The following is a 14,941-nucleotide window of genomic DNA, read 5'->3' as shown; positions in this document are numbered from 1 at the left end:
CAGCACGGTTGGGTTTAGGAAAGGGTCGTGGGTGGGCGTACGGTTCTGTTACATGCTGGAAGAACGGGACGGAAAGAAAAAAACGACTAAAGCAAGTGTGACAAGCAGGGCCGCGAACCCCAGTCTCCTGGGTGAAAGTCCGGTGTTTGACCCATCCACCATCCCAACCAACCTCCTTACGTGGAAATTTGCCCTTACATACTACTCGCTAAATCCTATCTAACTGCTGCTCTCCCCGGTGCGTTACACAAACACGCTGAAAGACGCCTTTTTCGTCGCATCAGACGCTGACAGCCACTGTCCAAACGTCCTTATTTTACGAGTTTGGATTGAGAACGGGTTGAAATAAATGACCCCAAAAATAATTCATGCTGGAAATGTTGGCGGATACAGATGTTTCACCCATACAAGGGTCAGATGTAGATCTGTTTCAGTAACCTCCCTTAAAGCTTTAGTGCGTAACATTTTGATATTAATGAACGTCCGTTACATTCAAGCCATTGCCAAATGAGCTGCTACAAAGCTAATTAAGACTATCAGCTCCACACAACTCTCTCTGTATTTCTCAGTATGACTATGTTCAGAAGATTGTGTCGTCCGGTGAGTTTCGCATGCAGAAACTCGAGTGAAGATAATGACCTCTTCTGAAGAGTCCATCGTGTCGGAGGACAGTTTTGTTGTCATTACTTAGAATTCCTCATGGGGGCGGCAGAAACTACACACTACAGCTTTAACTATAGCCTCTTTCCGACTAAGTAGTTACAGGAACGTAGTTATAAGCTACGATCAATAAGCTATCCATTTGCATTCGCACTGGCCAAGTGGCCATAGGAACTGACCTTTTGTTATAATAACACAGCCATCTAACCACCACTATGCGGAAAAGGGAAAAGACCCTGCCCTGAAGTAGGAGCTGAAAGAGTTACAGGAACTGTGGCCAGAGGAACTTAATAATAGTCCAGTTGGAACATGAGAAAAAAAGGGTTCTAGGAACATTATGTTCTAGGAACTGCAAAAATCCCTCCGGTCGGAAAGCGGCTTTTGATACACTTTGACAATAACAGAGTTGATCAATACTGCATTTATGGGAACACTCTGACCTTCGAAGATGCTAATGCCCCCTTGTGAATGACGACATTACTGTAAGACAATTTTGGTTTTTTTACAACTTGGGTCCTTGCATACGAAGAGAGGAATGTTGCTGTGTTCCCAGATCTCATTATTTAACTTGTGAGTACAATGGTATGATTACTGATAGAAATGATGGCCACAACATTCTAAAAATCAGATCCAAGTTGTAATAAACGAGAATTATCCCTTAAGACCATTTGTCCCCCAAGAATAGTTTGACTGAGTGGAAGCAACTAAAAGGTTTGGAATACTGTAGGCCACGTATAGGAAGCTGAAGAAACCCTTACGGAACAGAATGTGACACTACCTGCTGATTACATTACTGTTATAATAGCAGGACTGCTCTAGTCACACCGTAGGGTACTTGAGTGATCCAAGTGCCCATTGGTCAGCCAAAGTGCCCCTGTGGTCGGGTTAAGAGCCCTTAAGGTTGGCCCAAATATTCCTGTCATATGCTCAAGTGCTCACATGTGACTTTTGGGGAAAGAAAACGTGATTTAACAACCATGATATGTCTGTAGCCCAGTGGGACAATTCCACACTTGATGTCACATATCACGTAGGCAAATTGAGACACCTTGAGTGCTCCTGTAGGCAGCCCAAGTTCCTCCCTGTGCCCCTTTAGTGAGCCCTAACGCCCCTCTAGTTCAAGTCCCGCTCTGACCTAAGGGTAAAAGAACCCTAACCCTGTGGGAGAAAGAGATGCCCCTGTATCATTCCCACCCCTGCCCTTTAAAAAGTCTGTGAACGCCAATGTTTGAACATGTTTTTCTGTCATTCTCCTGTGTTTCAGTAGAGAGTTTCCCATTTCAGTGTTTAGGGTTTGGTCGCTCTAGTTAGAAATAAATTATTTGGAAAAAAGTAATATCTGGCATTGAAAGTGTAAAGACACTGAATATCCATTATTGGCAGGTTAAATCTAAACGCATCATCTACCTCTACACTGTAAGTCCCTATTCCACTTCTAAGCCATGAATAATATAAGAAAATAACAGGGTTGTGCAAATATAGCTCAATAGAAGCATGAGGCTACTAGGAGGTGTAATAGGATACATCTCAGAGAAAGTCTGAAGCTCTAAGGGTGAACATCCAGTTTAGTACAGGAGCCAATCCATTAAAAAATGAATCCAATCATAGTTTCATTCCAAGGTTCAGAACCTCAGCACAGCAAACAGATCCAGAAACTGCAAAGTCACATCAGTTATCAGCAAAATCGAAGGCATCGATCCAGTCGCGGACATACAGTTATTAATCAAGTGTTCTTCGGACAAGTGTGTCAGCTGGCATTGGAACAGCGGGAACTTTCCACAAGGGAATCCTAGGTGTCAGTGGATTTCCAATGATAGCACAGTCCATGTGGTGCCATTAAGGCACCATGCAGTCGCGGTCCACACGGCATTCAATGTAACACACTGGGCCTTATAGACGTCATCCCATGGCAGCCATTTGGAAGTTGTTTCACTCTTGGGGTGAGAAACTCAAGCTACAACATCAGATCCAGCATTAATAATCCTACTGTATACACACCATAAAAAACAGAGGAAGTTCGACCAAAAATTTGGCATTTCACAGATTCCTCACTAAAACTCTACCAAATCTATCCCGGTAGCTTGGTAACGACATAGGTTTGTCTATAAAGGCTTTAATAGGCCTTGAAGAACTAGGTTCTATGACGTGTCGTCAAACACATTGCAAAAGTGTTTGTACCGGTTCCATTTGGTCACAATCGAAGGTCGGGTGAAAAGCCTCGAAGTCTTGAAGTCTTGACGCAGTGAATCATACAAAATATGATATCTACACACATCTTTGGACAGTTTCTCCTCAAAGGCATTCATGGTGTTAGGTTTCATTCATGAAAACTGACAAAAATTCCACATATATTTAAAGTAAGGTTTCCAACAATGAATGAATTTAAATTAAGCATTTCTTTTAAGGAAATTCCTATTTTCCCTATGATTAGGACCAAATTACACATGTCTCTGTGTCTCTCTCTCCCTAAAAGGAATTTATGGACTCATAAAATAAAACGTTATATATATATACACACTACAGTGACATCCGTTTTCATGTTTTCCTCAAATCAGAGAAATTGTATGTGTCACATAAGGGGGAGCGGCCAAACTGGGTCAATTTTAACAATAATAAATATGGATCCCAGTGCTAGTTTTGATACTAATGTGTTTTAAAATACATATTCATATGCATATGATGGACTACAGCCACTAAAATTGAGTTTTGGTGTTGGGCAGGCTGTTCCATTCGTACATATACTGCAGGAATGGAAAGTAATGCACTCTAATTTGTATGTATTCCACGTATTTATTATTATAGTATGCACTTAACCCCAAACCACAATCTTTTTTCTAATTTTCACAATCTAATCATTCACACTCATCAATAAAGTCATTTTGGTTCCTTAACTAACTGTCGCAGGACGATCATCTGTATCTCGTACCGCCAGAGATTTACTATTTAAATCATAATTTCAATAAAAACTGTAGTATAAATTCAGTAAATAAATAAATAAAATCGCTACAAATTGCTCTTCAAGGCTTTTCACCCACCCTTCGAGAGTGTCCATTCGGAACAGGTGAAAACACTGTGACTTGGTTGGACAACACATAATATATCCTAGGTGGTTTAAAGCATACTGAGAGCCATATATTCCAATCTGCCAGAGTTTCTTATCCTGAGTGTGGAAAAATGTCAAATATCCCCGGTCTACTGTAGAATTGTAGGAGCTGCAGTCATGTAAGGAGACCAATCTCCTTGCAGTCTTTCGCTGTATTTAGTTTTCACTTCCTGCTTTCTGCTTTCAGCATGGTCTTTTGGACAGTGTTAGTCCCGCCTACAACATCTCCTGTGAGGTGTAACGTTGGGCTGTAAAACTAATATAAGGAGAGACAGTGTGTTTTATTGTGTGTTTCATTGTGTGTGTGTGTGCCTGCATGCATGTGGGCATGCGTGTGTTTGTGTCTTTTTCCAATTCCACATCTTCTGTGTTTGTGTGTCACTGTCCAGGGTAGGTGGGGTAGTGTGTCGGGGAGTGTGTGGGTATGTGTGGCTGGGACTGTGCATGTGTGTTTGCCAGGGGCAGCGTGGCATGGCGGTCCGGAGGCAGGCGGGTGGACAGCAGGTCGTCCTCTGCAGCATCACCTACAGACAGAGCAGGAACACAGCTGTTACTGTAGCACAAACAACATACAATGTGGTCATTAGAAGTGCTGCTAGATATGTTTTTTTTTCACTTTGGACAGCACCAGGCTAGCTGTTTCCCCCTGCTTCCACTCTTTATGCTAAGCTGGGCCTGACTCCAGCTCTGTACTTCTTGGGAAAGCATTTTTCAACCTGGACCTGATTTTCCCATGTGACTAATGGGCACAACAAGTTTTTAAATTGATCCAGACTGCCCCCCAACCAAATTCATTGGGCAAGAGTGTATTGTAATTGTAAAGATTTACAAAGAATATGTTTACAGCACTTCTTCTCTAACTGGGACGTTTTAGTAGCCTGGAAATCCAGACCCAAATCCGAAAGATTAAAGGTCTGGCTATGAGTAATGAAAATGGCCCCACTCGAGGGGCGGCACCAAGCATGCATTTGAAAATAACACTACGACCAATGTTTACTGACTGATTCCGGACTTCGACGCAATTGGATAGCACTACAAACAATGTTTACTGACTGATTCCGGACTTTGACGTCGCAGCGCTGTCGTCATCAGTTTAGCTCGCCTCTGGCCCGCCTATATCAGATACATTGATGTGATTGGTGCAGCTCGGCTCCAAGGGCATGGGTAATGTGCATCATTACTCATTGCCAGAGTGACTCGCTGAGCAAATTCAAATTGTGCTCTCGCGAGAACTCTGGATTTCCAGGGTAACGTTTTGGGACCGATTGGTGGGATTGCTGTGGACGAAGTACACATGGCGATACACTGGCAATGGCAAATGAGGTTTAACCATGTATGCAGCTAATTTAATTAGCTCACGTTACTGTGTTGTGTGAACCGTTAACTTCATTTAATATTGTATGTGGCGTTTTGTTTTGCGGGGAGCAAATGTTCCACCAAAACAAGTTCCTTCCCGAGACTATTTTGCAGAGCTACCGTCGCTGTGTCGGAGCTTAGCGCCGCTCAAGACGATTGTGATTGGTTTAAAGAAATGCAAAGAATGTATGTGTGGTGTAGCCAGATGTTACTCCATGCGAGACTAGGTTTATGATGAATCGTGAACAGGTTGAAGGAACTTATGGCATAACATTTAACCAGAATTGTACCTTGTACGATTTCATGTGACAAATAAAAATGGATTGATTGTGTTGAGCGAGGGCCCTGTAGCTGCAAAAAACGGGCTGCAATGTAATCATATCGGGAAATTATGCACAATTTACACTGAGTAAAAGTGCTGTTTTTGCCACTGACAAAACATTGTTGTCCCAATTAGTCACTTAAAGCCCATGTTGCAGGTTAACCACCACTGTTGATTAACGGGTACATAAAGCACTCGACATATGTATATCATTGTTAAAAATGTCTCCAAATAGTGTTAAAGGCCAGTTTTCGCTGTTTTAGTCGTTTAGTGGGTTTTTTAACGCAATTCTACCCATCTCGTAGGAGCGAAGCTTAACATTTCATTCAATAAAATGAAGGTACAAAAGGAGCACTAACGCAACATGTCTTATGTTGACAACGTGGATGAAGATATAGGAAACTCACAGTCTAGCTAACGCTGTTGTGCTAACGTTAGCAAACGTCGGCGTAGCTAGCTGTCTAAACTTGTGAAAAGCCGAACAGCATCCCCGTCCAAGCTGTGTTTCACTTTCCCTCCAATATTATTATACACATAAAGACACATGGACTCGGTCAAGACCAAAAGCCATATTTTGCAACACCAGTCGCACAGACCGAGTAGTGTTGACGAACTGACCGAAGAGCCGGTTAATTAACCCGACTTGCGTCACTGAACCGAGCGAATCGAGTGCCATACGTCAATGAACCGACTCACTCCTGTTTTTTTCTTTTACCTCATTTGTGCCGTTGTGTCATAGACTGTATAATATTAATATATACAGTCTATGGTGTAGCTGGTATTCTTCTGCTACTGTGTGTGTAGTAATCTAGCTCATTAGCGCCTCCACTGGAGTGGTGGTAGAATCAATCAGGAAATGAGCTACCTAGACCTAGACCCATAGACCGCACACCAGGCTACTGAACGAGACCGAATGTAACCGTGCAACCGGCCGGCCCGCACGAGTCATGTAATCAAGCAGTGTCTTGGTTCTCGGCAAGTTTGAGTTATTAACCAAGCCTTGTTTCTGGTGCATCTTAGATGATTGTGTTCATGGCAATTCACACATTATCAATGTCCATCACAATAAGTACATCACATACAAATTCACATCATGTTATCTTGGTAGTTATGTTAAGTTAAATGTTAGAGAAGTGAATGTTGTTACATGGTAGGTAGGCTGTCACGAGGAGACCGCGCACCAGGCTACTGAACGAGACCGTAAGGACCGTAACCGAGGGTACTGCATGAGTCTATGTAATCAAACGGGTGTCTACGCCAAATTCATAGGCTACATTATTGATGGATATCACATACAAATACACGTCATGTTATCTTATGTTAAGTTAAATGTTTGTTACATGGTAGGTAGGCTGTCACCAGGAGACGGCGCACCAGGCTACTGAACGAGACCATAACCATGCCTAATGCATGAGTCTATGTAATCAAACGGGTGTCTAGGTTCTCGGCAAGTTTGAGTTATCAACCGATAGCAGAAGCCTTTGTGTCTCGTGCATTTTAGAATTGTGTTCATGGAAATTCATAGGCTACATTACCAAGGGGAAAGTATTATATCACATACAAATACACGTAATGTTATCTTGGTAGTTATGTTAAGTTAAATGTTAGAAGTGAATGTTGCTACATGGTAGTTAGACTGTCACGAGAAGACCGTGCACCGTTGCCAGCGCGTGAGTCTAGTGTCGGTCATTATGAGTGTGTACATAGTATGTTGAGACCGAATGTAACCGCAACCGCTCAAATCTTCCGCGGTGTCTTGGTTCCTGCCTCCCCGCCCGCCGTCGAGAGCACGCGAACCGGTGACCGAATCTATAAACTCGGTAGGCCAACCAACGACTGTCCGGTTGAACCGACTCGCGTAAAAGAGTCGGTTGTCCCATCACTAAGACCGAGACCATAGACAGTGAACAGAGACGGGGCTTCTGTAGTCTCCCCAACGTGACGTAATGCAATGCATTGTGGGGGAAAAGAGAATCATTGCAAACCGCTGTAAAATAGTACTACTTTTTCGTATTTTATTCCGTTTTGTGATATCCATTGTATTTGATGTTGTTGGGTAACAGTTTAAATGTTTATTACCAACATGCAAATTGCGCAAATTCATTAGAAAATAAACCCTGCAACATGGGCTTTAAGCACAAAAACATGGGAAAATAGGGTCCAGGTTGAAAAATACCAAAGTTTGCTCTTAACACTCTGGTGTGTATAACTTCTACTTCAGCCATGTTGGTGCCAGCAGATTTGTTTGGAGCCAGGAAATCCGGAACAGGCACAATAAAAATGGACTGAGAAATTAGATGGTATGTTTCTGCACTATACATAGAGTCGTATAAAATATAATGCCATAAGAAAAAGAGTAGATAGAAATTGCCCTGTGTGGGGCTTTCCAGTACCTGGATCCATGCCGGTCTGGTTTCCAGTGATGTGATGCCAGTAGACGGATCGGGGCAGGATGGCGGTTGGGGTGCAGGGGTAGGAGCCAGGCTCTGAACCCACAGACATCAACTGGGAGTCATAAACATAAACACAACACACAACTTCAGGAATTAAAAAAAAGAGCACTGTAGATTTCAATTCAAGTACCAAGTACCACAATTAAAGGACAAATCCGGCGCAAAATGAACCTAGGGGTTAATAACACACGTGACAAAGTCGACCGTTCTCTGGGATGTTTTCATGCTAATCGAATGTGACCAGTTTTATTGCAAACCGCTAATTAGCTTATAACGCTAGTCGTCGGGGCTCTCTCGCCGTGCTTGAGCTATGTTACTGGTTACTGGTTACACGCCGTTCGTCGTTCGACTGGTCATGACTGTTTTCCCAAGATGGCGCCCGCATGTATACGTGAAAGGTACTGTTTTCATAAACTATCTTTTTAATAAACTGTCTGTACACTTACAAAGTTCTCAATGCTTCGGTTTACATGTAGGGACGCTCATTATGCTACCGTGGAAGTGTGATGGTATTTTGTGCCTTGTTAGTGGTATAGAAATAGCGATTTCTTTTTACTTTACCTGTGCCCCGACAACTAGCGTTATAAGCTAATTAGTGGTTTGCGATAAAAGTGGTCACGTTCGATCAGCATGAAAACAGATCCCAGAGAACGGTCGACTCGGTACACGTGTATTAACCCCCAGGTTGATTTTGCGCCGGATTTGTCCTTTAACAATGTCTACAGAGATTTTAGCGTACTTCTACCACTGAACTACTGCATTATCACAAGAAACTTCAAGGGGAACACCACCTAAATTAAGAATTATAATTTGTTATTTCCATGGCCTGGGAAAGTTCAATCAAAATATTTGTGAACATAAGCTGGATGTACGGATGTTAGCATAGGCGTAGATTTCAGGGGGGATGCAGGGGATATGTCCCCCTCAACATTTAGAAGTGGGAGATTTGTCCCCCCTCAAAAAATATGAAAGACAACCCACTCCCTAAAAAGAGGTACAAGAGTTCAGGGGGCTTCGAAACATGTATATATCCTTCTTAGGTCTGCTTTTTATGGTTGCGTTTCTCCAAAAGTTTAATCTGTCTGAACTTTATTACAGCAACAAACTAAAACACGATGATCAAATCCCACAATTGCAACAGATTCTCACTCCCATCTCGTAAAATACGGACGCTTGGTCAGGTGCCTTTGTCATTGTTATTGACGCTAACAGTCTCATTTAGCGTCATATCTAAACGCTTCGTGGGTGGGCTTATGGGGCTCACGTTTCCATGACATGCATGAAGAATGGGACTGTTGGGTTTAGGAAAAGAAGAACGGATGGTTGGGTTTTGGAAAAGAAGAAAGGACGGTTGGGTTTAGGAAAAGAATAACAGGGCGGTTGTGTTTAGGAAAAGAAGGACGGTTGAAAGAAAAGAGAAGGTTGGGTTTAGGAAACGTGACACGCGGGACACGATCCCCCGTCTCCTGGGTGCAAGACCTGTGTTGTTTGACCCATCCACCACCCCAATCAACCTCCCTATGCAGATTTTGGCCTTTCATACTACTCGCTACCGTAGTCGCTCTTAGTGCTACGTCATCTTCAAACCCCGTGTAGCTGCTGCTCTCCCTGGTGCGTTCTACAAACACGCTGAAGGACGCTTTTATCGTCGCTTCAGACGCTGACAGTCACTGTCCAAATGTCCGTATTTTACGAGTTCGGAGTGAGAACTCGGAGTGAAAACGGGTTGACAATTCAATTCAATTGAAAATTTAATACCTACCCAACAAATGAATATCCGTATAGTCGGATATTCGGATCCAGCCCTACTTCTTACCAGTAAATATATGTTTGACGCTCAAAAGGGTTTGGGGGAGGACCCACAGACAGAACCCCCGGTTATAATGAGTCCCCACCCCCCCCAATGTTGAAACTAACCCTACGCCCCTGGATGTAAGCCAGACTCTCACCCTGCTGTTTTTCTCCATCTCCAGAAGGACCTTCTTGTGCTGCTCGGCGATAGCCAGCGTGGAGGAGTGAACCCTCTGGTAGATTTGCTCTCCCTCTCTGGTCTGGAAGGTGTAGAGGCCTTCACCGCTGTCACACATCCTGCACATAACAGCAACTCAGTGTACAAAACAGCACAGGCTGGCATAATGGCCAGTACAGTATAATGGAGAATGTTACAGTACTTACATACATACTTTAATGAGCTCGTACTCCTACTACACCTAATAGAAATGAATCAATGTGGGATTTCAGGGAGTGAATTGGTGTCCTCTGATCTAAATGCTGTTTCATTCTGACAACAACAGTTTTAAAGCTGTTCCACCCAGTGTCCCTACCAAAATTCCGATGCAAATAGTATTTAGTTCACTTGACTGGAGTGCATTTGGTCCAGACCAGAGAAAAAACATGATACATTGTATCCTTCTGTCCTAGTCCCCTCATACATGGGTATTTTTGAAAACATACCTGTTTTTCCCTGCCTCAATCCTGTTCACACAAACACTTTTATAAACAAAAAATCTCCGTCCAAATGAGAACGTGAAAATACAACTGAAACGCTGTGAAGTACATGACAAACCAACAGGTGGCGATATTACCCTAACCCTAAAGCCATGTTGGTCAATCAGAAGCCTGAAAACAAGCTATTATCGGAAGGTTACCTGGCGCTGTATCATTCTGACACCTCTGTTACTAAATATAGTGGAAGAGTAAGTAACTGTACAAAACATGTGAAATGTCCTGTTTTATATTTGGTCGCACTCACCAATCAACAAAATGTCGCCCTTATTTGTGACGCCTCACAAGGGAGACAATGATGCACAAGTGACATTACAAGGCAAAAACTCAACACTTAAAACAGAGTTCCTGAACGTCATAACCCTGAAAGGAGTTTTCCAAAAGATCCGTTTTCAGTGACCTAAAACACAGTCTGTGTGGACCAAAGGCCAAAGAGCAGAGAAGAAGCTGAGTTTTAAAAAATCCCCTTGTACAGTATGTGTGGACTAGGCCTTAGCTGTAATCATAGTTAAAGCTTTACAGCGTAACTTTTTTATATTATTGAACGTCCGTTATATTCAAGCCATTGCCAAATGAGTAATTAAAAAATGACGATGAGCTCCAAAAAACTCTCTGTACTCGCTGTATTTCTCAGCATGGCTATGTTTACTAAATGGTGTCGTCCGGCGACTTTCGCACGCAGAAACTCGAGTGAAGATAATGACCTCTTCTGAAGAGTCCATCATGTTTTTTTAATCCTCCGTGTCCTCCTTGGCTACTAGCAACAGCATGGAGGAAAGGTGCGATCACGAAAGGCTTGTATCATGTGGACAGTGTTGTTGTCATTACTTTGAAACCCTCATGGGGGCGACAGAAACTACGCACTATAGCTTTAACATAAAGTCAGTCACAAGTGGACTGACAGATAACTTGTTAATCGGACAGTTTTGGTGATGTCCCCCTGAATCGTCATGCGCCCACATGGGGAAATGAAATCAACTGACTGATAGACAGCAGGTCATGCAGCACTTTACTGAACCTGATGTGTGTATTTACGTCATCTGTTGTCACAAAGAGCTCAGAAATACCTGTTTATGAACATAGTTAGTCAAGAATTGGGTCTCGTATTTCAGGACAACGGGACAAAAAAAGAAACATCTCGTACGGTAATATTACAGGAGAACATAATCAGATAATCGTTGACCAAACAACCGGACTGAGACCACCAGAGAAGGAGAGGCGATACATCATAAAGTATAAAGGAGTTAAACACAGGAGTGTTGAGCTCCTACTTGGTGTATTTTAACAATTAAAACATGAGTCATATGTAGAGAGCACACAGTAACTATACTTGAGATATAATAATAAAGCATTTTATAACTAAAGCGCTTTTTTTCCAATACTAAAAGACACTTTCACACACTACAAATACACACACACTTACTCCTATTTCTACATGTTTGTCATTATTCATAAAATGAGCTCAACTAATAATAATCATATCAATAATCACTGAGAGCTCTTTGTGACACCAGATGACATAAATACACACGCCAATCAATTTGATTTCCCCATGTGGGAGCATGAGGCAGTGACGATGCAGCATGGCATCACCAAAACTGTCCAATGATTGAGTTACCTGTCAGCCATATGATTTATGATTTATGATTTAAACTCCTGGCTTGTTTGCAAAGCCCACAATTCATATTCCACTTGATCCAACTCTTTTGCACACAGCCTGTAACATGTAAATGACATAATAATATAATAACAAAGTGCACCTCTGCACACACTCGGTGCCCTTTCACAGATGACCTCACACTTTAGTAGTTGGGATTGGCATTGAGTCCTAAGGCTCTCTGATCATCAATTCCCAAGCCATTATCAGTAAACTAACTAGTGTGTCCACATTGTGATGCTAGTAATACATGTTAACAATGTTGTTAGGAAAACAAATGGCTGTAAACTAGCTGTAAATTAATAAATTACAAACGAGACTTTGGGAGTGATGCAGTGCAACATGCCCACAGACAGAGGGCTCTCTTGCACCACACACACACACACACACACACACACACACACACACACTCTTTTATCAAAGAGGAAGAGATAAGGAGGTCTGACCCAGCATTGATTCATTGTCTAATCTATTCAATCAATCGAGAGAGAGACAGAGAGAGAGAGAGAGAGAGAGAGAGAGAGAGAGGGAGAGAGAGAGGTATCCTTGGACTGACTGTAAGAGGACTGACAAGTCAGTGAGTTGTAATAAATGTTTGAACACTTCATCTGAAATACACACTTCTATAACAAAGGATGTGTTGTCCCTGTATGTGTGTGGCAACCTATGATGCATGTCAGTATTTCTCAAATGGCGGTACTAGTACTTTGGTGTATTGCAGGGGGTACCTACGTTTTTTCTACCCAAAATGTTTTGCGCTGTTCAGGGGCTACTTGGCTAAAAAAAAAAAAAAAAAGGGATTTAAAATCCAGGGGACAGTCAGCGATCAAACATCCCCTCTCCCTCCCTCCCCCAGCCATCCCACTCCTGGACTCACCGGCCGGCTTCGAAGGTGAAGCGGGTGGCGTCCCGTCCGTAGCGCCGCAGGGAGCAGAGTGGCCAGGTGACCAGCTTGGTGCGAGGGTTGTGAATGTCCCACAGGTAAATGTTCTCGTGGGTGATCTGCATCATGCACTCCCCGTAGATGTCCAGGTTGGGACAGGGGAGGAGGAACACGTTGAAGCGCTCTGAGGAGACCGAGGGATGACAGGAACGACGTCATCGACAGTGCAGTTTGAGTTGCTTCAGGGATTTCACCAGCATCGAGCGTTAACAGAGAGCAGACGTCCTGCCCCACAGGTCAGCTCTGTTCTGGGTAGAGATGTTCCGATACCGTTCCCAGTATTGGAAAAGCCTCCGATACCGCCTAAAATGCTGGTATCGGTAAGTACTGGAGTTTGTGCACCGATCCGATACCACGTAATTTAGCCCTGAGGAAAATCTACTTTTTTTATTTATGTTTTTTTTCCGTTATGACTGACTGTCAAACTGGATAATGAAATAAAGTTCTATGGCATTCATTGTTTGTGTTTGTTTATGTTTCACAAAAGGTTTAACCCAAGCCAGACCGTATAACAATGATAGAAATCCTTTCACATCCATACTGGTATCGGATCTGTACTCGGTAGAGGGTGACACGGGAATCAATTGTCGCTCCCATTGCGTAATTCCTAACGGAGATCTTTTCACACTGAAAACACACATTTATCCATTTAGGGTAGGTAAGAAGAATCGCTGTCTGCGGCTAGCAGTAGCCAATCAACAAACGTATTGTGAGTTGTAAGTGGTTCTCTTTTCTAAAACGAAATGCCTCGCAATCTTTGGGCGCACTCACCGCATTGCAGCGTCATTTTTTTTATTTAATCTCCGGCTCCGTCCCGCTCCCGCCCAACAGTGAAATTGACTCCTGTACTGCAGGACTCCCGCTTCAGGTATCGGAATCGGTATCGGGAAGGAAAAAATGGTATCAGACCATCTCTAGTCCTGGGTTGGCTTTCTTTCATTCAGCAGTCTTTCTTAAAAGGCGAAACATGTTGCTGAGGTTTTTTTCTGACCATATTTTAAGTTAAATAGGTATCTAAGACCAGAGCTGTTTTTTAAGGCACAGCAAGCCACGATTATTTGTATTGTAGATCACATTTCAACAACAAGGCCAAAATATAAAAAAGACACATGTAAATATAATTTAACCCTCCTGTTATCCTCAAATGTACTAACATTTAAAAAAAAAACACCCATCCAGCTTTAAATATGGACAGAAAACCCAACAAACAAGTTTCAAAAGACGATGACAGAAACCTTCTAGTGTATATGCAATTTAGAGGATATAAAATACAGTATGTAAAAAATTAAAAAGACCATAGCTTCCAGAAAATGTTTAAAGGTCCCCTATCATGCTCATTTTTAGGTTTATAATTGTATTTTGGGTTTCTACTAGAATATCTTTACATGCTTTATTATTAAAAAAAAACTCTTATTTTTGCTCATATTGTCCGTCTGAATAAACCTGTATTCCCCCTCTGTCTGAAACGCTTCGTTTTAGCACCTGTCTCTTTAAAAAATCCCTCCTGAAAAATCCAAGTCTGCTCTGATTGGTCAGTGTTTCCGGGCATTTCTCTGTGGACTGAGCATTTTGACACTTTAACAGTACTTAAATAGCATCTCAACTTGCTTTATAATCAAAAAAGACATGTAAATCTCACCTTTTACAATATGGGACCTTTAAAGCAAGTCAAATTATTATTTCAAAAGTTGCATTAAGAACACGTCGTCATTTCGAAAATTTTTCATGGAATGTCCGATCACACTGCGGTTCACTGCTATCTCCGTTTGACCATGCGAGGACGTAGACAGACAGATCTCTCCTCTGTTACACATGGTGCTTCGTTTCACCTGCCAGCATTGAGCTTCAGGAGCAGCAATAAGGATGTGATCCCTCACTGACTTCCCACCCCCACCAACACTATCAGTTGTGTTTGAAGGAGAGCCAATCTGAGCTAAATTAA

At 42.5% G+C, this 14,941-nt stretch overlaps 1 protein-coding gene across 2 annotated transcripts in view; it reads right to left on the bottom strand.

Moving 5' to 3' along the window:
• Positions 1-1,185: 1,185 nt before the first annotated feature.
• dok4 (docking protein 4) overlaps positions 1,186-14,941 on the bottom strand; it is an 89,241-nt gene continuing 75,485 nt past the window's right edge. For both annotated transcript variants that reach the window (XM_031292738.2, XM_035999887.1), the window contains 4 exons: positions 12,934-13,123; positions 9,844-9,982; positions 7,835-7,946; positions 1,186-4,287 (listed from right to left, as the gene is read on the bottom strand). In XM_031292738.2, the coding sequence (XP_031148598.1) occupies positions 4,142-4,287; positions 7,835-7,946; positions 9,844-9,982; positions 12,934-13,123 (587 nt within the window). In that variant the 3' untranslated portion in view covers positions 1,186-4,141. The remainder of the gene's footprint in view (positions 4,288-7,834; positions 7,947-9,843; positions 9,983-12,933; positions 13,124-14,941) is intronic.

The sequence above is a fragment of the Sander lucioperca genome, chromosome 3 (genome assembly GCF_008315115.2).
Source record: "Sander lucioperca isolate FBNREF2018 chromosome 3, SLUC_FBN_1.2, whole genome shotgun sequence".
NCBI lineage: Eukaryota > Metazoa > Chordata > Actinopteri > Perciformes > Percidae > Sander > Sander lucioperca.
The sequence above is the reverse complement of the archived record's forward strand: the minus strand, read 5'-3'. Positions and strand labels throughout refer to the sequence as shown.